General features: G+C 43.5%; 1 protein-coding gene across 1 annotated transcript in view; it reads left to right on the top strand.

The window, feature by feature from the left end:
• fto (FTO alpha-ketoglutarate dependent dioxygenase) overlaps positions 1–23,218 on the top strand; it is a 225,963-nt gene that overhangs the window by 32,766 nt on the left and 169,979 nt on the right. Inside the window, exons 2-6 of the mRNA XM_084055362.1 lie at positions 10,896–10,973; positions 12,678–12,939; positions 13,955–14,435; positions 14,948–15,426; positions 21,415–21,546. Coding sequence (XP_083911488.1) covers positions 10,896–10,973; positions 12,678–12,939; positions 13,955–14,435; positions 14,948–15,426; positions 21,415–21,546 — 1,432 coding nt within the window. The remainder of the gene's footprint in view (positions 1–10,895; positions 10,974–12,677; positions 12,940–13,954; positions 14,436–14,947; positions 15,427–21,414; positions 21,547–23,218) is intronic.

The following is a 23,218-nucleotide window of genomic DNA, read 5'->3' on the forward strand; positions in this document are numbered from 1 at the left end:
TGTTTTATTATAATAATCGAAATCTACAAAGTAACTAGTAACTAAAGTTTTCAAATAATTGTAGTGGAGTAAAAGTACAATATTTGCCTCTGAGATATAGTGGAGTTACTGGAGTAGAAGTAAAAGTATTAGAAATTGGAAATACTCGAGAGTCAAGTGCAAATACCTCAAAATTGTACTTAAGTACAGTTCTAGAGTACATGTACTTAAATACGTATGCCAAAATCCATTTAAAAAAATAGCTTTTCACTGTTTTCAGGTCAAATATTGATATGCGATTAAAATGCGATTAATTAATTACAAAGCCTCTAATTAATTAGATTAATTTCTTTAATCGAGTCCCAGCCCTAACATACACATTTTCTGAATACAGGGATGTCTTTATTTGTAACCGTTATTTTGTCGATCACAAATATCCATATTTCAACTTTTTATATGTTTAAAAAAAAATGCCCTACTTCATCATACATGGGTGTCACACAAAAATTGTGAAATTAGCAGATCTGCAATCTCCACAGCCCTCCCTATTTTTGAATTTGAATCCTGAAACTTTGGATATTCAAAAATAGCAGATCTACAAGCTCATAGCACCGCACCGAGAGCTTGTAGATCTGCTATTTTTGAAAAATCTTGAAAATGTGTGCAAATCTTAAAAGGTAGGTGTCAAAATCTCAGCCAATCAGGAGAAAGTACCAATTTTTAAGCTTAATCTGTGTAGTGTTCCAGTTCCAATTTTGTCTGCTCATTTCTTAGTGTCATCACTTCCAATTGCACTTGTTTAATCTGTACTTCGATAAGATCACGGGTACGGGGACGGGCGGTATTGAACTAATCGCGGGCGGGTATAAGTTTATTGTGAAAATCAGAGAGCACTGTTTCCGCCCAAACAACGTCACTTGTGTAACTTTACACAGCACAACTGCATGGAGCATGCTGGTCAGTTACCTTAACTCACAAAAACACATTGAACATCCTGTTAAACCAAATTAAAACCATCTGACGACGCATATGTCAGATAAACAACGACACATGTGTGCTGCGTAGATGCGCGTTCCATCTTCACTTGATTTCTGTACGAACCTGACCACTGAATGTAGCGCTGTTGTTGAAGGCTGCTATCTTTTTCAACACACTTTTCAATAGGATTTACATTTTACTCTGCATGTAATCACGGGTAAACGGGCGGACAACGGGTATTTATTTGACGGGCGGGGCGGGTCTGGTTCGTATTTTGAAATAATCGCGGGTCGCGGGTCGGTCTACGGATCTGAGTATTGACGGGCGGGGCGGGCGCAGGTTCTCAAAATTGGACCCGTGCAGGACTCTTGAGCTTACACGTTGTGAGTATTTTGTTAAAAGGTTAAAGCACTATATTCTGATAGTAATCATTGCTATAGAGTGTTTGTTCAGTAACAGGAGTCTCCCCGTCTCTCCAGCTCTCTAATAAACAGAAAATACATTTTCCGGTAGGTGTCAAAATCTCAGCCAATCAGGAGAAAGTACCAATTTTTAAGCTTAATCTGTGTAGTGTTCCAGTTCCAATTTTGTCTGCTCATTTCTTAGTGTCATCACTTCCAATTGCACTTGTTTAATCTGTATCCTGATTGAGTTCTCTGTCCTGGTTGGATAAAATTGGAAATGAAACTGAAACTGAAACGAAAATGCATTTTCTGTTTAATAAAGAGGTGGAGAGACAAGGAGACTCCTGTTACTGAACAAACACTTTATAGCAATGAGTACTATCAGAATATAGAGCTATTTAACACTTATTTTAACCAAAGCAAATCACTTACCCTACCTTTAAGTACTGAAAATAGCAGATTTACAAGCCTCTTAATGCGTCGCATTGCGACACGTTTGTGAGCTTGCAGATCGGCTATTCGCACTATAGTTTGGGTCCCCGGGCGGGGAGTCATCAAATGTTCTCTTTTGTGTCTCGACGTAAACATATTGGTGCTTTAGATGAGCCAGACTAGGTGTGCAGACAGTATAGTTACTGTCCAGTGTTCTCACACAGGCCAATGAATATGCATCTGCATGCAGCTCTGTTGCAGGTGTGTGTGTGTGTGTGTGTGGTCGTCGTCGTTGTGGGGTTTACACATTACTACTGCTATGGCACCTCTCGGGTCAGCTCACACACATTCCTGATGCTTTAGCCACTCATTGGCCAGACTGGTTAGCCATCGCCCTGACCCAGCACACTGCCTAGGCTACGGTAGGCCTGCTGCAGACAGAATTAACGGCCAAGTAGCCATAAACGAAGTGTCAGGTGTACAAAAGTCAAGTGGGACATGGTTAATGTTTTGCTCATCCTCTGAATGTATTGTTGTGCCATGGTTAACACGTTGTTTATAATGCATTAGAAACCTGCGTATAATGCTTTATAATTGTAGTCATAAGAACTCCTTAATACGAATAGTGCTTTATATCATAACACATTATAAAGCATTCTATGATGATTCATTATGGTCAAGTATTATAATACTAGTTGTTGGACACTCACAGACTTGTTTTTGGCAAGGATCATATTGTATTATAATTATCATAGTTGTAATACATTACAAATATAATCACTGTTTTAATGCATTATAGTGTGGTTATCACTATAAGTGGTGACCGGGTGCTATAAGTAAGGTAAAAGACTGAAGGTGTGGGCAGAAACTTAGCTGTTGTTCTTGCATAAATTGAATGCTATTTATTTTACTTTAATTAAAGCACGAAAGCACCCAATACATAATGACGTATAATCGTAATATATTGCATTATAACAGTGATTATAATGCATTATTATAATGTATTACTATGAGAACTATAATACACTATTATAGGGCGGCAGTGGCTCAGGGGTAGAGTGGCCGGGTAGAGTGAACTGGAAACCGCAAGGTTCCCAGTTCGATCCCGGGCTCCCCCAGAGTTAGTATCGAAGTGTCCTTGAGCAAGACGCTGAACCCCTAATTGCTCCCGATGAGCAGGTTGGTGCCTTGCATGGTTTCCTCTGCCATCGGTGTGTGAATGTGTGTGTGAATGGGTGAATGGCACAATCAATGTAAAGCGCTTTGGATAAAAGCGCTATATAAATGCACCATTTACCATTTTTTATTTACACTATGATCCTCGTCAAAATAAAAAGTCAGTGAATGACCAGTAATTATGAAATATTATGATACTTATCGGTATGAGTCATTATAAGAGGCTTTATAATGTGTTATGATTGTGTTACGCTTGTACCTGTAATTACACAGAGTTATAAGCACATTATAATGCAACGGTATATTTATAATACATAATAGACATGTGATGCATAGCAAGTGTTACCGTTTCCTGCCTAAAGTAGGACAAGGCTCCATGGCAACGGTTTGTTTTCAAGGAGCACAACAGGGGAAAAAAAGAAGAAAGAATCAAATTTATAGTACAATCTGAAAAATACAAATAAAAAGTTGAAAATGGCTCCCGATCCCAATGTCTTTCACGTGAATTGTTTTGCACGTGCTCATTTGTCTGCATAGCGTGACTATATTTTTAGGAATGAAATTCTACTGCTAAGATTATAGTGGTGTAAGACTTGAGACTGACAATATGTGAGGGAAGGCAGGAAGGCGTGCGTGTGTGTGTGTGTGTGTGTGTGTGTGTGTGTGTGTGTGTGTGTGTGTGTGTGTGTGTGTGTGTGTGTGTGTGTGTGTGTGTGTGTGTGTGTGTGTGCGTGTGTGTGTGTGTGTGCAGTGGTGTAAAGTAACTAAGTGCATTTACTCAAGCACTGTACTTAAGTACAATTTTGAGGTACTTTTACTTTACCGGAGTATTTCCAATTGTCTATACTTTTACTTCCACCCCACTACATCTCAGAGGCTATTTGAAAATAGCAGATCTACAAGCTCTGACGGGTGTGTGCATTCATTTTTGTGTGTGTGTGATGATGATGGCACCTAGGCACCATGTTGTCTCACTGCAATTGGAGACATGGCCCTGTGTTGAGACCTGTGCACATAGAGACCTGTATGTATGTGTACATACAGCCAAACAGTGAAGATCAGACCCTCCTGACACCAGCATGTATGTTTGCTCAGGTGTGAGGCCTGTCCGTTTCACAGCCACACCCACAAACATTCCGTATGTATGTTACACACACACATACACACACGCACTTATACATGTACGTACACAGATGGTACATGTGCACACCATATACATGATGCCATGCTTAGTTCGCACATTATTTACTCGTTTGTAGACTTTATTAACTGGAACGTATATGTTTTTTTCCACGGTTCTTGGTTTATCGTTTTACCGCACGTATACTACAGTAAAATGTTTTCTTCTCTGTTCGGGCTCACACGTCAAGCGACTGGAGGAGTTAAGACCTTTTTCATTTGTCCCGGGTCGCCTCGCACCAGCTCCCGGCATTTTGCGACCCGGTGCCAAATGGAACGGAACGGAAGCGTGTTTGATGTGCCGGCTGGTGCCTCTGTTTGAGGCCCATGTTTTACAGGAGACTTGTCAAAATAGTTGATTCACTGTCACTTCTGCAGCGGTGGAGAGCGCTTCTGAAATGGCTCTCACACACGTACCAATAGTTTGCTGTCCAAACAGAGAGCTCTATTACGCTGCTTTCTTCCAGTGCGTCATCGTCGTCCTCCCATGGACCCTGGGGCTGTCTGTCTGAAGGCCTCTCTGCAGCCAAAAGGCAGCTGAGGTGCTGCCCTCTTTTGGCTGGAGGACTAATACCGTACTGTACTACAGGGGTCTTCAACAAGGGGTCCGGGACAACGCGTTGTGAGCGTGTAGATCTGCTATTTTCAAACATTTTAGTACCTTTAATTTTCATACTTTAAGTATATTTTGATGCGAATACTTTCGTACTTTGACTTAATTAACATTTTGAACACGAGTATTTTTAAACTGAGTATTTTTAATATTGTGGTATTGGTACTTTTACTAAAAATATGAGTACTTCATCCGGCACTGCTTATCCCTGCAGTAGGGATTGTGCTGCAGTATGAATATGCCAGACGTTTTGGCTATTTTCAGCCATTGACGCTAAGTACGACTGGACATTAATCTACTCTTCCACAGAATGCTTTGAAGATGGTGGCCGTTAAAGTGTCACGGGCATAAAAAAATATATAAATATAGAAAAAATAATAATCTAGCGGACACAGTTTGATATCATTATACTGTAGACTGCAGATCAAAGCAAACCAATCGGGCTCTATTCTACCTAATATGTTTTGCTGTGATAAACAGGTCCAGCGGATGCAATAATCCCATCAAGGAGAGAGAGATTAAAGAAAAAAAAACACACACAACATCAGATATATCACTCTCCATGCAGACGTTTGGCAGGCTACGGTATCTCGTCCAACGTTATTATGGGATCGGTAATTCCGTTTCCTAATGTTTTTTCCGAGTGGAAACGCAGACCTTTTTGCACCTCGTCGTGCTTTCCCCCCTTTTTTTTCCTGTGTTTTTCTGGCTGTAGACTCAGACAGACAGACAGACAGACAGACAGACAGAGAAGAAGACGACATGGCGGCTCTATGATACGGCGAGGGCTCCATCTGCTTCAGAGGGTCCGGGGGTAACGCCTTGTCTATCCCTTCCCTTTTTCTGTGGAATTTCTGAGGGGCTTGATGTATTTGACATGTGCGTGACAGGCCTGCTTGCGTGCACGATCTGGGGCTGAGGCATGGCGCTCTCCTCCGTCCGACCCAGCTGGTCGTGTTTGTTTATCGGGCGGCCGGTGTGCATTTGTGTATGTGTGTGTGTGTGTGTGTGTGTGTGCGTGTGCGTGTGTGCGTGTGTGTGTGTGTGTGTGTGTAATACGCAGCGAGTTGGCAACGGCCTATCAACGAGCCTCGCACATACGTTCAAATGCGCATGCCTGTGCCTTTGCGTGCACAGTTTCAAGTTTCGCGTATCACCAATAAAAGCAAAGGTACAGCAAAGCGGACTGGCTCTTTACCCGTTAAGACCGGGAACGCACCTGTGTCATTTTAAGATTTCTTTGACTGTTCAAAATGAATGCTGCGCTATAAGCTTGTAGATATGCTATTTAAAAAAAAAATTGTGATTATATATCGTCGGTGTCCAGCCAGGAACAACTAACTCCATTTTCAGTTTTTTTTTTTTTTTTTCATAAATCGACGCTATTGAACACCCTTCACATCTGTGTAAAAAATCTAAACATTTGAACCAATGAAAAGTATTAAAAAGCGCCTCAGACGAAAACTCCCAACTCCATTGGATCCTCAAACTGTCCGTCAAAAACAAACAACTCCCCCCTCTCCTCTGCACAGTGCTACAGCACAGCATTAGCAGTGCGCGGTGCGCAGTGAACGAGGAGGAACAACACGTAAACAGACTCCCCGTAGCCTGTTAAAACTATACCTGTACCTGTTTATCAAACAGCACTGACGCTAATGTTATGAAAACAAGTAATTATATTTCTAAAATCTATGAAGTGTTTAATGAGGAGAGCATTGTGATAAGAAGAAAGACGTTCATAGCATTTCTGTCGCGCTAGTGTTCTACTTATCTACTACCTCTTAGCAGAAGTTATTGTAATATTTAAAGTCCTGTTTATTGTTGTAGGCCTATATAATAAGTGTCATGAAGCATCAGGGCATTAATTCACACGTTGTTGTGATGCATTGTGAGCTTGGAGATCCATTGTTAGCTTTTGGGAATCCGTACCCTTTTGAAACCTCTCTCAGCAGCGAGTGGAGCTACTGTTGTTTGGACACCTAACTCCATTTCAGCTTGATTTCTGTTCGTCTGAAACTTCTAACTCCACTCGCGCTGGATAAAGTGTTGATTTACCCGCGATTTGGGTAAAGTGTTGATAATATAATGACACATGCAAGTATCTCACAATATATACAGTCACTATACCAACTTTGACGAGGTAATATTGCTTTGTTTTAAAAATATAAGGTTTTCTTCATTTTCTGAAAAACGTATATCTTGTTTTTTCGTTTCCTGAACAATGAGCGTTTTGGAGTTAGCAGTTTCTGGCTGGACAGCAAAGATATATCATTTTAAAGCAAACATTTTTAAACTCAAATCTTTGCTTCTGGGGGTCCCTGGAACTAAATATTTTGAGTTGGGAGTCTGCGACCAAATACATCATCATTTTGGTTGTTTGGTTGCTTTATCAGTGGTGCTCCAACTTTTCCCATGTCAAGGACCCCCAAAATTATATGTATTTTGCCACGGACCCCCATCTCAAAATATTTTGTTCCAGGGACCCCCCTAGAAGCAAATATTGGAGTTTAATTGTTCGCTTTAAAAAAAATATATATATAGTATATATATTATATTCAAAGATTTGCCCACATTTTCACGATTTTTCAAGAATAGCAGATCTACAAGCTGATAGCACAGCACCGAGTGCTATTTTTGAATAGCCAAAAAAAAAAAAAAAAAAGACCCGGTCTTAATGGGTTAATGTATGTGCAGCCATGCGCATGCACCGAGGTATGTTTATGTGCACAGTGCACACACACACACACACACACACACACACACACACACACACACACACACACACACACACACACACAGAGACACAAGCACGTGCTCGTACACGCACACGCACACGCACACGCGCACACACACACACGCGCGCACACACACACACACACACACACACACACACACACACACACACACACACACACACACACACACACACACACACACACACACACACACACACACACACACACACACACACACACACACACACACACACACACACACACACACACAGCCACGCACGCACACACACACACACACCGCCAGAGCCTTGAGCCTTGATATCCTGAGCTTCTGCCTTGAGCTGGAATCTGACATGGATGAATAGATGTCAGCTTGTCAGTGTGTTTCTCTTCTTCTTCTTCTTCCTCACCGTTGCTGCTGCCAGTCTTTTGAATGGAGCCTGGTCATGAATAGTGCATGTTGTTTTGTTTAGTAGATTCCAGCTGTTTGTTTTATGGGGCTTGTGTACAGAGGCACAGGGAAAGGCCTTGCTATACGTGTGCTCGTCCTTAAAGAGAGAACTTTCAGCGTGTGTTGTGATGTTTAGCCTTAGGTAAAGACACAGCCCCGACGGGGTCGGATCTGATGCCCTTCTTCTCTCTCTCTGTCTTACTGTATGTGTGTCTCTCCTCCTTTACACCTATTTGTGTGTGTGTGTGTGTGTGTGTGTGTGTGTGTGTGTGTGTGTGTGTGTGTGTGTGTGTGTGTGTGTGTGTGTGTGTGTGTGTGTGTGTGTGTGTGTGTGTGTGTGTGTGTGTGTGTGTGTGTGTGTGTGTGTGCAATCTGTGCATGTATGTGTGTGTGTACAGTATGTGTGTATATATTCCCTCCCCCTTCTTTTACCGTAGTAATTCAACCTCATAAAGGGATAGTTTACCCAAAGAATTACTTATTTTCTATCAATTACACACCCTGTGAAGCCTTCAATTCATGGCGATTTTTTTGTTTTTGTCGCATTCCTAAGCCAATAATTTGATGACCGGCGGAAAGATGCTAATGTCTCCGGTAGGAGACTCAAAGTTGACACTTTGAGTCTCCTACCGGAGCCGCCGCCGGTCATCAAATTATTGCCTTAGGAATGCGACAAAAACAAAAAAAATCTCCATGAATTCAAGTCTCCATGGGGTGTGTAAAAAAAGTCAATTTGGGGGTGAACTATCCCTTTAAGTCCTATGTACTCCATCATACGATAAACAGCGAAAATATCCAATCCACAAACTCACAACGCGTCACGTCGTAATGGCTTGTGAAACTTTTTTTTATTGCTGTTTTCCTTTTTTCCCTTCTCATTGTCATCACCGTAGTAAGCTGACCTCTACCTGAAAGTAGCGTCCTCCTGAGGACATCGCAGGACAAATCCAGTCACTGTCAGACACGTTTATAGTGTCGGGGGAATACGTCAGAGGGATTTCGCGCCGAATAAATCAACCTGCATTCTTTGTTGAAATGCCCTCTTTGTACAGTACACAGTACGCACACGCCACTTGCTACCATTCGCTCTCTTCTCTCTGATGTGAGGCCCTCCCTGTGCGAGTTGGGACGCCACGTCTTTTTATATACCTGCCCTTATACGTTATTAACAAGTCCTTTTATTTCACTCTAAAAGTGGAGACATATTTTGGCAGCCGCCCCGTCGCTCCCCTTATGGCGTACGACGAGGTCTCGGGCGTTATTGGGGACGTCCGGAATGTGACAGACGTCCAGTAAATGCCTTGGACATGTATGTACTGTTACAGGGGACCGGCTTCTCCTTAACGCATTCAGACCGGGAAAGAATATGTGTCATTTTTTTTTTTTTTTTGGCTATTCGAAAATAGCAGATATACAAGCTCATAGCGCGGCGCCGAGTGCAGCGCTATGAGCTTGGAGATCTGCTATTTTTGAAAAAATCATGGAAATATGTGCAAATCTTTGAATATATATTTATTTTTAAAGCAAACATTTGTAACTCAAATCTTTGATTCTGGGGATTCTACAAATGTCTTGTAAATCCACAAACACTGTTGCTATAATATCAGTGTATCTCAAATTATTTCACATCAAGGAGCCCCAAAATCATATGTATTTGGCTGTGGACCCCCATCTCAAAATATGTTGTTCCAGGGACCCCCAGAAGCAAAGATTTGAGTAAAAAAAAAATTGCTTTGAAGAAAATATATATTCAAAGATTTAAAAAAAAATGCAGATCTACACGTTCATATCACTGCACTCGGTGCCGCGCTATGAGCTTGTAGATCTGCTATTTTTGATTAGCCAAAGTATAAAATAATGGTTAAAGTGGTTCAAATCTAAAATGACACAGAATCAGATGCGCTGCCCGGTCTTAATGGGTTAAACTTCAGAGCACCACGTGGCGGTCGAGGTACATACAGTGCAGCTCGTTCTACGTTTTTAGAGGTCTGGATGATGATGATGATGATGATGATGATGATGGCGGGACAATGGCTTCCCCCGCCGGCCGCACTATTATAGTACATGCACCCTGCTGTGGTTGTGTCATCTGTGCACCTGTGAGAGAGGGAACACACACACACACACACACACACACACACACACACACACACACACACACACACACACACATATGGGGGGGAAAGAGGCCTGCAGGGCGGGGGCAGCACTTGTGAAATTTATTTGGGTATCGCATCGTTTTATGCCGGTTGCTATGCGGATTTACAGGTCGGAGTGGAATGCGTCCCTATGAAAGGCACTTTGATCTCTCCACCAGGTTGGCTCTCTTTTATTAGCCCGGTCCTGTACGGAGCAGGGGCAACTTTTATAAGGTTGTGAGGTACCCCCCGCCCCCCACCCCCCCACCCACCTCTGTCAACCGCGGCCTCCCAAAAAAATCATAAAAATGTGAGACTTCAGTGAAAGTGGCTATATACTACTAGGCACCGGTTGAATCCAACGACAGCTTGACCGCTTTTAATTCCCGCCCGAGTACCTGAATGGTTGTGATCTCAAGGTTTTATTCGATGTTCTTTGTTCTCGCTATAGACCCTTTAATTGGACCAGCATTGAGGCAAAAAGTCAGCCTGATTGGGCAGACCATTCAATTCTATTCTATACACAAACACAAACTTTTGAGTTGGTCTTCAACTATTATTATTTCTTAGCGATTATTCTATAATACTTTCGATGTATGTAAATAATGTAAAGCAGGTTTAAAAAAATCTATATATGACATTTTTACACATTAAAAAATATAATGTTTGGGGTACAAAAATAGCGACAATAGCTGCTCAAATTCACAACTTGTTGACTTCTCCAAGTCCAAGTTCAGGACTATGATATGATGGTATATTGATGCTACAGTATGTATTAACCTGGCTGTTGTACTGTGTTGTGTTCTCCAGAGGCGGAGGTTACTCCAGGAGTTGGGAGACCAGAAGATCCCCTTCCTGAGACCCTCAGAGCGTGGCTTCCAGCAGCTTGTGAGTCATGCAGGCTTTGTGCACCAGTCCACACTCATTTGTTTTTCTCTGACAACTTTCTTATTGTTAAAGATTTTGACCACTTAATCCCTATATACGGTACTTAGTTGACCAGGGTCCCCCAGGGGTCTAGAATTGGTGCCCTCATTTTTTCCCCTCTACACCAAATCTCCGATCTACAAGCTCACAGCGCGCTGTGACGCGTTGCGAGCTTGTAGATCAGCAATGTTTGCCGAATGTTCGCCTATTTTTTTGTGTGGCTTTTTTTGTCTTTATTTGATAGTATACACTACAGTAGACTGACAGGAAATGGGGAGAGAGAGATGGGGAGTGACACGCAGCAAAGTTCGTCGGGATTCAAAGCCTAGTTGCCCGGACCGCTACGCCAGCTGTCCGGGCCAGAATGTTTGCCCATTATGACATGTCTAGAATGGGGTGTTGTTTGGTTAAACCAAACAACACATCGCTGATAAAAAGTTTAAATATGGAGTTACAAGCCACGATATGAAGTTCCATGGCCTTGTGTTTGTGACTTGATAATGATACAGTGAATTGAGTCATTGTGGCCACAGTGACATAATTGTAAACACACAGACAGCCCTTGTTACAATAGTTTTGCTATTGCTTTGTGGCTCAAGTCAAAATTCATGAACTGTAAACAACAAATATTTTACACCGCTGTGTCGGATAAATGCATCTGAGCACAGACCACAAGGATCGCCACGAGGACAAAGATTCAATTCATTACAAATTCTGCTCCTCTCTCTAGAAATGTGGGGCTCCTTTGTTGTGACCGTTATCAAACAATAGCACTTTTATAGAGCCAGACTGATGCCAGATATGTGGGTTTGATGCAGAGGCCAACGATTACTGATGTTTTGAGTGATATTTTGTGAAACGGAAATGTTAAATCAATTTGAAAAACTTAGATTTGACCAAGGTTTATATTTGAGAACGTTTAATTTATAAGCAAACTAATTGATTGAGTTGGGAGCTAGTTGATAATGCGATTTATTATGAAACTTTTTGAAAACGTGAAAATCAAATAATAATAAAAAAAAAACTACAATGTCAAGCCCAAAATAGGGACGGCAGGTTGAAAGTGATTAGTATAAACTTTATTTCAGACACAATAGGTCCATATAAAAACAGAGCTACAAAACAGACAATAACAGATAAATAGCCTGAGTACCAGACTGTTTTCACTCCATAAAGCCCAGATCAATGAAAAACATATAAACATTGCCTCCAGTGTTTCCAGAAGCATCACTCTGTGTGATACCTGTTAAGGCCATAATTAATATATTCTTTGACTCCATCAGTCTACACATAAATGTAAATATAAAATTCCTCAAAACAGCATGAAAGGTGGGTACATTACTGGTCACAAACATTTCACTTGCGCTAGTCCATCTTTGGAGTTTCAGGAATATTTGAAAAGCATCATTATATGCCAACTGAAGTTTTTTTTAATTTTTGCATTGCTATAACGGCACCACAAGTGGGCTGTATATAGAGGAGTAGAATATGTTGGTTACAAATCTGGATTTTGGGACACATTGGCTGCACAAACCGATACTGATATCGTCAAAAAAGTCAAATAACAGCCAATATAACGCTCTAACGCAGTTATTCCACAGAAACTGAGAGCTCAGGAAGTCATGATGTGTGATTATAATGTGATAATTCTTCGTTCCTCCCCAGTGGGACTCCAGTTATTCGGGGCTGGTCCTGAGGCCGTCCTGCTCGCTGCCCGTGGAGCTCCATGGCCGCGTGCAGGCCGCCCTCCTCACGCTGCGGCGGAAAGGCTGCATGCTGCGGGACCTGGTGCGCGTGCGCGACCGAGACGTCTTCACCGCCGTGTCGCGGGCCCTCCTGGGCCACCCGGGCCACACCTACCGCTACCTGGACACGCGGCTCTTCGCCATCCCCTGGCACAGCGGCGAGGAGGTCGTCGGGGTCAAAGGTCAGAGCAGTGTTGATTTCGTTGACGAAAAATGTTTTGTTCTCTATCTTTTTTCACTGACGAAAACTAAATAAAAACTAAGCTATGATGACTAAAACTATGACTAATTATATTGACAATTTCTTTTTTTTAAATATATTTTTGGGTCTTTTTCTGGGGAGGAAAAGTAGGCTGACAGGAAATGGGGAGAGAGATGGTTGGGTTGAACTAAGACAATGGGTTCGCGCGGGTGTCACAGACCGAAAATAGCTGATCTACAAGCTCAGCTTGTACTGTAGATCAGCTATTTTCGGCATGCAGCTGAGTGAAAATATGACATTTCGATGCCATCACGGCCCACCCCAAAAAATCTTTAACACATTGACTGCCAGAGTTTTTTCAGAACAGTCTGTAGCCTCTGCCAGGGTTTTGAACGATTTTGGTACCTGTTCCCGTAGCCACAGATTTTTTTCCTCCAGTATGATTGTTCCCCAGATGGTTTCTAATCACAGATGAGATTCAGGTGTGGTTTCACAAATGTCAACAAGGTCATTTTGACCTCGTTGACATGTGTTGTTTGATGTTTCAATATAGCTCAAAACCAGTAGTTTTAAACCAAAAAACAATGTGAATTGTTTGTCCGTTTGAATTTTAACATTGAAGTGAATGGAGCAGCAAATCTTTGAACATTTTTAGCTCCTAATCTGTTCGTAATTCGACAAGGGTTGAAATTATAAAAAAAATCAAAAAAAAAAAAAAAAAAGAAATTGAAAAACATTTTTTTTTTTTTTTTTTTTCAAAGACGTATATATACGTCATTGGCAGGCAACAGCTGATAATTAAAAGACGTATATATACGTCATTGGCAGTTAATGTGTTTATCAACCAAATCAACTGTAGATTTAGTCGACTAAAATCGTATGATATTTAGTCGACTAAAACTAGACTAAAAGTAAAACCTTTCAGATAAATAAAATATGTATATATTTTTTAACTAAAACTAAATCAATATCTGCTCTCAAAATCAACACTACAGGTCAGAGCTGCTGCGACTCGGACCTGAGGGCCGCCTGCAAAGCCTTGTGGGAGCTCAACAGCTTCTTCTGCTCCGACGTGTCTCAGAGGAAGGAGGTGGGGGGCGGCGGCGGGGGGCCGTCGCAGTGCAGCATCAAGGCCGGCGGGCAGACCGGGGAGGAGGCCAAGCGGAGCGAGGAGGGCGACGGCGAGTCGAAACACAGCGACGACTCCAAGCACAGCGACGGAGGCGGAGGCGGAGGGGGCGGGGGCGACTCGGGGGAGTCCAGGCCGAGCGAGGAGGAGGAGGAGGAGGAGGAGGAGGGGGACGCGGAGTCCAAGCACAGCGAGGAGTGGGACGTGGAGTCCAGGCACAGCGGCGAGGAGGGCTGCTCCGGGTCCAAGCAGGAAGGAGGGGCCGGAGGGGAGTGGGGGGACGCCAAGTCCAAACACAGCAGCAGCGAGGAGGGGGATTCCTCCGCCTCCTCGTCCCTGCTGCCCGGGTAAGGCCTGTCACAGTTGTTACGTAATCGTCCAATCGCAATTATTTGAGATGATCGCGATTGTTTTTTTGCATTATCGTCATAATCGTTTCCATGTTGAAAATGTTTCACACATTTCAAATATCAAAAAAGCAGAAATAGCAGATCTACAAGCTTACAACGTGTCACTTTGTGACGCGTTGTAAGCTTGTAGATCAACTATTTCTGCAATTTTTACATGTATAAAATGATTAAACATGTCAATAATTTCTTTGTATATTTGAGCTATTTGTCATATCTGCAAAAAATATCAGATATACAAGCTCATAGCGCGGCACCGAGTGCCGCGCTATGAGCTTGTAGATCTGCTATCTGTTAGGATTTAGAAAATGTTTAGAAGCGGCCTCAGGTCTTAAAGGGTTAAAGGCTTCATTACGTTCCAACGTTCAATGGCCAAACAACACAATTAAATCGTTTAAACGCGATTATTTCAGCGACAATTAATCGTCACCTTCAATCTGTAATGGTGACAGCCCTCTGCCCAGGCAAAGCGGTCCGGAGGTGGCGGCGACGGCCGCCGCGTCGTCGAGGCGCGGCGGCGAGCGGAAGAAGTGTTCCGGCGGCTGGAGGGCCGTCGGGGGCGGGGCCCAGGAGAAACCTGTGGCCGAGCTGAAGCACAGCCTGTCCGGCTACCACATCCAGGACGAGGAGGAGGAGGAGGAGGAGGAGGAGGAGGAGGAGGAGCAGGCGCGGAGCACCGAGCGGCGGTGCGACGGCTCCTCCCCCCCCCGCCCCCCCGGTTCCCCCCACGCGTGTACTACTACCACCGCCTCCGGCCCCGCCCAGTTCAACGTCACCCTGCTGAACTACATGGACCCGGGCGCCATGAGCCAGCTCAAAGAGGAGCCGTACTACGGCATGGGCAAGATGGCCGTGGGCTGGCACCACGACGAGAACCTGGTGGAGCGCTCTCCGGTGGCGGTGTACAGCTACAGCTGCAGCGATGACAAAGGTAAAGGTTCATTCCCAAAGGTCAATCGTTAGACCGCTTGAAGCTGAAATCCACAACGTTCATGTCCTATCGAACCCGCGTCCTCCACGCCAGTGGTTCTCAAACTTTTTCATGTCAAGGACCCCCAAGATGATGTATTCTATTGGCTGCGGGACCCCCTGTCTCAAATGTTTTCTTTTAGATTTTTCAAAAATAGCAGATCTACAAGTTCATAGTGCGGCACTCGGTGCCGCGCTATGAACTTGTAGATCTGCTATTTTTGAATAGCCAAAGTATAACACATGGTTAAAGTGGTTAAAATGATTGTGACACTATATTAACACATTTGATCATCATACTGGGGACCCCCTGGTACCCCCCCCCCCCAAGGACCCCACTTTGAGAACCAATGCCCCACGCGACTGCCAAAGCGTCTACCACTGAGCTAAGAGAGCACTCTTGGTTGCTCGGGGGAGACATTCTATTTAGTACCATTACTGGTCCTACACTGTACCCTAGCAGTGAGACCAAATACAACCACTGCAGGTGTGTTAGTTACACAGTATTAACACACTCAGTACAGATTGGTTAACACATTGGGTGCCAAAACCGTATATATACGTTTTTTGCAATACAACCACGGAGTGCCAAAACCGTATACATACGGTTTTTGAAAAAAATATTTTTTTGAAAAAATAAATAAATATATATATATTTTTTTTTTACCTTCTAAGCACCAGGAGATATCATTTTCCGAAGATTTTGACTCCAATCCACTTTCTGGTTAACTTATGACTTCAAAAGCCTGTATCTCTGCTCCTAAAAAATGGTTAAAAATCCTGGCACTCAGTGTACTCTGTTTTTAAAAAAACCTGGCACCCAATGTGTTAAAAGTCAGTTTTACCCCCCCTCCCCAAAAAGGTTATGCATTGATACAATGTGTCTTATGGTGAAAATAGACGGCCTACAAGCTCACAACGCGTTGCAACGCCTTGTGAGCTTGTAGATAGGCTATTTTAGCTATTTTTGAACAGTTTTTCTAAAATATCCAAAAACACATTTCTTGCCTATAATGACATCCCCAAAGTAGGGACGCCAGTTTGAAAATGGTTAATCAGTCAACAGTGGCCCAGTGACCTGGATTTAACACTCCTCCATCACACTTAATACACCAGTACAGTATCTCGCCCTCATGGTAACAGTTCAGTATCGCCCCCATCATCCCCTCTGCAATCAAAGATACCAGTCAGTGTGTCTGCGTGATATTTTTGCTTCCGGTTATCGCAGATTACAGCTGATGCTGATGATGAGCCTCGTGCGTGCGCACGTATACAGCGCTCCCCTCCACCGTGGCCTCCAGTGGAGGCAGCCAGCAGATCCATGGGTGCTGATAGTGTCAGGGACGTTATCAAATGTCATCGCGAGGCTTTGCCGCTGTCAGTCCTTATCGTTTTCGCGGTGACAGAGGGAGATGGCGAGACATGGAGGATTTGTGCTCTCGAACACACACTTCAATGGCTGTGCTTTGACAAACAAGACTTTATCTCTCCCTCGACCCCCCCCCCCCCACCACCCCCCACATCTCCACTAAATCATCTCGGAGAAATGATCAATGTGCAATTATCTGATATGGTATAATGAGTGTCTGCTTTGAAAAGTGTTCCTAGGCTGTACTGTATGGGGGGGGCAGGGATTGTATTGTATCCTCATTATGGCGATGTTGGTCTGCTTTGAAGAGCAGATAGCAGCCGTTTTGCTGATTGAGTTGATATTGAAGTGACGGAGAGCTCCACGCTGCTCTCTGTATCTCAAAACTAAATGGACTTTTATGGAAGGAATGCAAAGTTCTGCCGTTAAAAACATCAGAATGGATCAGGCTTCCACTACACTTACCTGGGTCAGGATACAGAGCATAAGCATCTATTTGTGCTTTTTTATCCAGAATTAAATTAAAGCTCATTCAGTAAGTTTTATATCTCTCTTGTCCGAAGTACAATAAAGATGGCGGCGCGTCTAGTGTCCAGTCCGGTGCCCTGTACGCTTCAGATAACTTTATTGACATTGACAGTGTCATACCCAACACCAGGGTGAAAATATATCCATGGACGAGTCAGGTCGAAAACGTTGGTTCTATTCACCTGTTTCCTAGGCTGTGTGTTTTCCACTTCCTGTCGATTTCATTGGATATCGTTGGTCATCTGACCAGTTTCATTGGATTTCATTGGATCAAATCGACAGGAAGTGGAAAACACACAGCCTAGGAAACAGGTGAATATGAAGACATTCTTGGATTGTGGCTATGAGCAGTGCGGCCTCTTCCTTTCTTCAAAGTTACATTGATCTTAACAGGCTCTACAGATTGATTAAAATAACATTTAAATATAAGTCCCGGATCGCAGCTTTAACACTGAGGAATTTACTGTGTATAACAATCCAGCGGTATACAATCAAGTAGATCCTCGCATCCCCAGAGGCCCTTGTGGCAGGGTTTCCCCTCTTGAAAACCTTTCTTTAACCCATTAAGACCGGGAAATAATCTGTGTCTTTTTTAGATTTCTTTGGGCTATGAGCTTGTAGATCTGCTATTTTTGAAAAATTTTGATTTTTTTTTTTAGCAAATCTTTGAATATATTTATTTTTTTAAACATCTTTAACACAAATCTTCGCTTCTGGGGGAATTCTACAAATGTCTTCTAAATCCTAGTTTTAAAATAATATATATGTTGCTAAAATCAGTGTTTCTCAAACTTTTTCATGTCAAGGACCCCCAAAATTATATGAAATTTGACCGCGGACCTCCATCTCAAAACATTTTGTTCCAGGGACCCCCCAGAAGTTGTAACAGAGTTAAAAAATGTGCGCTACAGAAAAAAAAGATATGCACACATTTTCACGTTTTTCCCCCCCCCAAAATAGCAGATCTACAAGCTCATAGAGCTTGTAGATCTGCTATTTTTGAATAGCCCAAAGAAATCTAAAAAATGACACACAGAGGTGGCGTTCCCGGTCTAAATGGGTTAAACAGAACCACCTGCTTCTCCAAGGTCTGCTTAGATGATTTTGTTCTGACCCGCTTCACCTTTGGCCCCTGCGCGAACGTGGTCTTCAAACAATGCGGTGCAACAGCTTTGCGGTCGGACCGAGAGAGAGAGAGAGCGCATGCAGCTGCTGTCTTCTTTGTACCGCCGTTAGTGACCCCCACACAGCTTCAAACATGAGAAAAAATCCCTGACCAGATCACTGCACTCAGCTCTATCTATCCCCCATGGTGCATTACCTCCTCCCCAATGCGCACTTCACTGCGGCGGGGGCCCTTGCTGACTCCCAGAGCCATGCTAATGGAATTGTTACCGTGAGGAATGATGCGCTTTTTACAAGAGAGGCCTGTGTTTTTTACGTCGTCCCTGGGCGGATAGAGGAATTTTTTCTTCCATCGTAACATGATTGAGCTGTTGGACCGTAACACGTAAAGTGTTGATTTATACTTTGTTGCCTCGCCGGTGTCGCGCGATGGAAATAGCAGATGTACAAGCTCTACAACACGGGGACGGCACGGCGCACGGTGAGCTTGCACATCTGCTGTTTCCGGTGTGCGCACCACGGCGCGCCGGGACAGTATAGAGACAGGCGTAACACCTCTCTTCAGACGCACCGTGCATGGTTAGATGTTTTTGCACGACCACCTGCTTCCTTTGATACGCTTTTTTCATGTCCCGGCACCTTCGCCTTGTTTATTTTACTCTTTCCCAGGCCTTGCTTGCACTGTGTTCCAGGAGGTTTTATTTTTTTCCCAGCTGCCCCTTGGATCCAGCGGAATCTGTGTGGCGGGCGGCTGGCTGAGTGTTTTCCGGCCAGGAGGATGATTCCTCCGCCGTTCCTGAGGCCTTTGGGGAGGAGTGGTGTCATTAGCTTGGCTCTCAGAGCGCGCGCCGGGCTGGAAATTAAGTTACTATTTATCCGTGCTCAGCTAAAGGAAAAGGCAGGCCGTGGGGCAAGAGAAGCGCCGGGAAGACTTTAGTATTGATCTTTGCTTGAAGGCCCACGGCCAGATCTCGTTTTCTTTCAGCGTGCCACGGAGGCAGGGAAGGAGGGAGGGAGGGAGGGAGGGAGGGAGGGAGGGAGGACAGGTGGATTAGATAGAGCGAATGGCTTCAGAAAAGGGAATCGCTGAAGTCCAATAACACTCCCATTAACCCGTTAAGACCGGGAACGCATCTGTGTAAACCACTTTATCCATGTTTTATACTTCTGGCTATTCAAAAATAGCAGATCTACAAGCTCATAGCGTCATAATCTTGACCATTTGTGCAAATATTTGAATATATATATATTTTAAAGGGAATCTTTGCTTATATGGGGGTCCCTGGAATAAAATATTTTGGGATGGGGGTCGGCGCCCAAATACATATTATTTTGGTTGTCATTGACATGAAAAAGTTATTTTCTGATATTTCCACTGATATTAAAGCAATGTACGGAACATTTGCCCAGAAGCTAAGATTTGAGTTACAAATGTTTGCTTTAAAAATACATACTATATATATTCAAAGATTTACAAAAAAAATCAAGAAAAATCATGCTTCTTCAAAAATAGCAGATATACAATGTCGTATCGCGGCGCTCGGTGGTCTAAATGGGTTAAAGAGAATCAGGGGCTTTTATCCAACTATTTCCTGTTGCGTGGCGTTCATGATGGGATGAAGATCCGATAGGATTCCAGTGAAACATATCTCTCCACTGCCAAACAGTGCTGTTAAGTGATTCTTACATTCCAGGCCGGGACACGGGAATAATGTGTTTTTATGCATTTTATTTTCTCGGTGGCTGTGTCCTCCATAGCCCTGGCAGTGTGCTCACTGTGGAGGATGGGGTAATGTTGGCTCTAAAAAATGCAACTTTTATTCTTCTTGTTGTGCTTGAACAAGAACAACCTAAATGCTTGTAACTTAACCCAGTTAGACCGGGAAACAATCGGTGTCATTTTTTTGATTTCTTTTGGATATTCAAAAATAGCAGATCTACAAGCTCATAGCGCCGCACCGAGTGCCGCGCTATGAGCTTGTAGGTCTGCTATTTTTGAAAAATCCTGAAAATGTGTGCAAATCTTTGAGTACATATATTTTTAAAGCGAGCCTTTCTAACTCAAATCTTATTGCTTCTGGGGATTGTACAAGTGTCTTCTAAATCAGTTTAAAACAGTTTTCTGAAACACTTATTGTTGCTATAATATCAGAACTTTTTCCTGTCAAGGAGCCCCAAAAAGATATGTATTTGGCTGCGGACCCCCATCTCAAAATATTTTTGTTCCAGGGACCCCCAGAAGCAAAGATTTGAGTAAAAAACAATTGCTTTAAAAATATATATTCAAAGACTTGCACACATTTTCAAGATTTTTCAAAAAAATAGGTGCCGCGCTATGAGCTTGTACATCTGCTATTTTTGAATAGCCAAAGTATGAGATAATGGTTAAAGTGGTTAAAATCTAAAATGACACAGGTGCGTCTCCCGGTCTTAAAGGGTTAATGTTGCATAACCAGAGTCTGTTTATGTCCTTCCTTTGTATGTCAGTGTCACGGAGTCGGTTCACGTTCAGTTCAAAGTTCTTCTATTCGCTGGTCTGTTCTGTTGTATATTATTCTTAACTGTTGATGTTAGAGAAAATCCCCCTCCTGGCTCGGTGGAGTTTAATTTGAGCTGACCCCTAACTCTATAATGTGTGCCTACAATGCCAAAGTTAGTGATCTAGTGCGATTGTGCAATTGTTAGTATTTATATTTTATCACGTTTTTTTTTTTTACTGCTTTTGTTATTTTTTTGCTATTTTATTACTGTTTCAATGGGCCGAAACGCAATGATTTTACTCTCTTATACTTGTGTAATGGGATGTAACAATAAAAACGTTGTTGAATCATGAATCTTGACGTGGGTGTGGGTGTGTGTGTGTGCGTGTGTGCGTGCGTGTGCGTGCGTGCGTGTGTGTGTGTGTGTGTGTGTGTGTGTGTGTGTCAGACGACAACACTGGTGAGGGCTGCAGCAGTGAGAAGAAGGCCTGCTGGAGGCTGGGCCTGAAGGTGGCCTGGGACATCCACACCCCAGGACTGACGCTGCCACTGCAGTCTGGAGACTGCTACTACATGAGGGGTATAGTATATACCGTATTTCTGTTGTACGCTGGTGTCCTCCTCACAATGTCTTATTTCTCAAATTCTACTATAGTTGTGAGAATATTTTGCCCTCACACGTATAGTAACACACACACACACACACACACACACACACACACACACACACACACACACACACACACACACACACACGCGCGCTGCTGACACACACAACCCACCGCTGTCTAGCCTCCCAGTCCAACTAGTTTATGACTCGATGTTTCAGTGTTTGTTTTACTCCGTCGTCCCAAACGACCCATACCAGCAGGATGTACTGCATCCTCTCTCTCTCTCTCTCTCTCTCTCTCTCTCTCTCTCTCTCTCTCTCTCTCCTTCCCTCTTCGTTTTTCTCTCTCTCTCTCCCTCTCCTTCTCGTCTTGGTTCTCTCCTGGGGGAGCTTGGCTCTGCGCTGCAGCGGAACCTTTAAGGTTCCATGAAATTGTGTGTGCATGAGCCGCCCGAGGTTAAAGAAACCAAATGTTATTTTATGAAGTCCTGTGACCCGGAGGAGGAGGGGCCTGTGGGCCTGTGGGCCGGGCCGGGCCGCTGTCTGTCTCCGCTAGGAAAAGGAACGAGGCAGTGAGCCACGCTGGATGTAAATCACGCCTTAATGCTGATAGCTACAGCAGATGTCTCCTCCCTTTCTCTCTCCCCCTGGTTCCTCCTCGGGGGGGGGGCCCCACTACGGACCTCCATAGTGGCGCTTAACCCATCAAGACCGGGGAACGCATCTCTGTCATTTTTTTGATTTCTTTGGGCTATTCAAAAATAGCAGATCTACAAGCTCATAGCGCGGCACCGAGTGCCGCGCTATGAGCTTGTAGATCTGCTATTTTTTTTGTAATCGTGACAATTTGTGCGAAACTTCGAATATATACATTTTTTTAAGCGAACATTTGTAACTCAAATCTTTGCTTCTGGGGAAGAGGGGGTGGGGGGGTCCCTGGAACAACATATTTTGAGATGGGGGTCCGCGGCCAAATACTTGACATGAAAAAGTTTGAGAACCACTGATTATAGCAACGTACGTTTTTTCAAAAACTGTTAGGATTTAGAAGACATTTGTAGAATCCCCCAGAAGACAATTTGAGTTACAAATGTTCGCTCGAAATATATATTCAAAGATTTGCACACATTTTCACGATTTTTCAAAAATAGCAGATCTACAAGCTCATAGCGCGGCACTCGGTGCCGCGCTATGAGCTTGTAGATCTGCTGTTTTTGAATAGCCCAAAGAAATGTAAAAAATGACACGGATGCGTTCCCGGTCTTAATGGGTTAAACATCCCCGTCGTAGCGTACGGTGTCAGGACACATCCACATCATCGCAGCGGTGGCCCGTGTTCAAACGTTAACCCGGGTTAAGACCTCAGAAGATGGATGGGAGACGGGGCCATTTACTGTTTTATGGGTACATTGACGGCGATGGCACCGTCTCCACATAAATACTGACAGACACACGCAGATTGTCACGCGCTCTCATGGACTCGGATCTCACACGCCTCAGGCAGTAATACATCACTTGCAATTTTTTTTGTCGTTGGATTTTGCGATATCACTGATCTAGAAATGGTTTCCTTTTTTTTTAAGGTATTTTATTTTTCGCTTTTTTTATGGCTTTATTGATAGGATAGTAGGCTGACAGGAAA

This window comes from Gymnoscopelus microlampas (assembly GCF_963454915.1).
Source record: "Gymnoscopelus microlampas genome assembly, chromosome: 1".
NCBI lineage: Eukaryota > Metazoa > Chordata > Actinopteri > Myctophiformes > Myctophidae > Gymnoscopelus > Gymnoscopelus microlampas.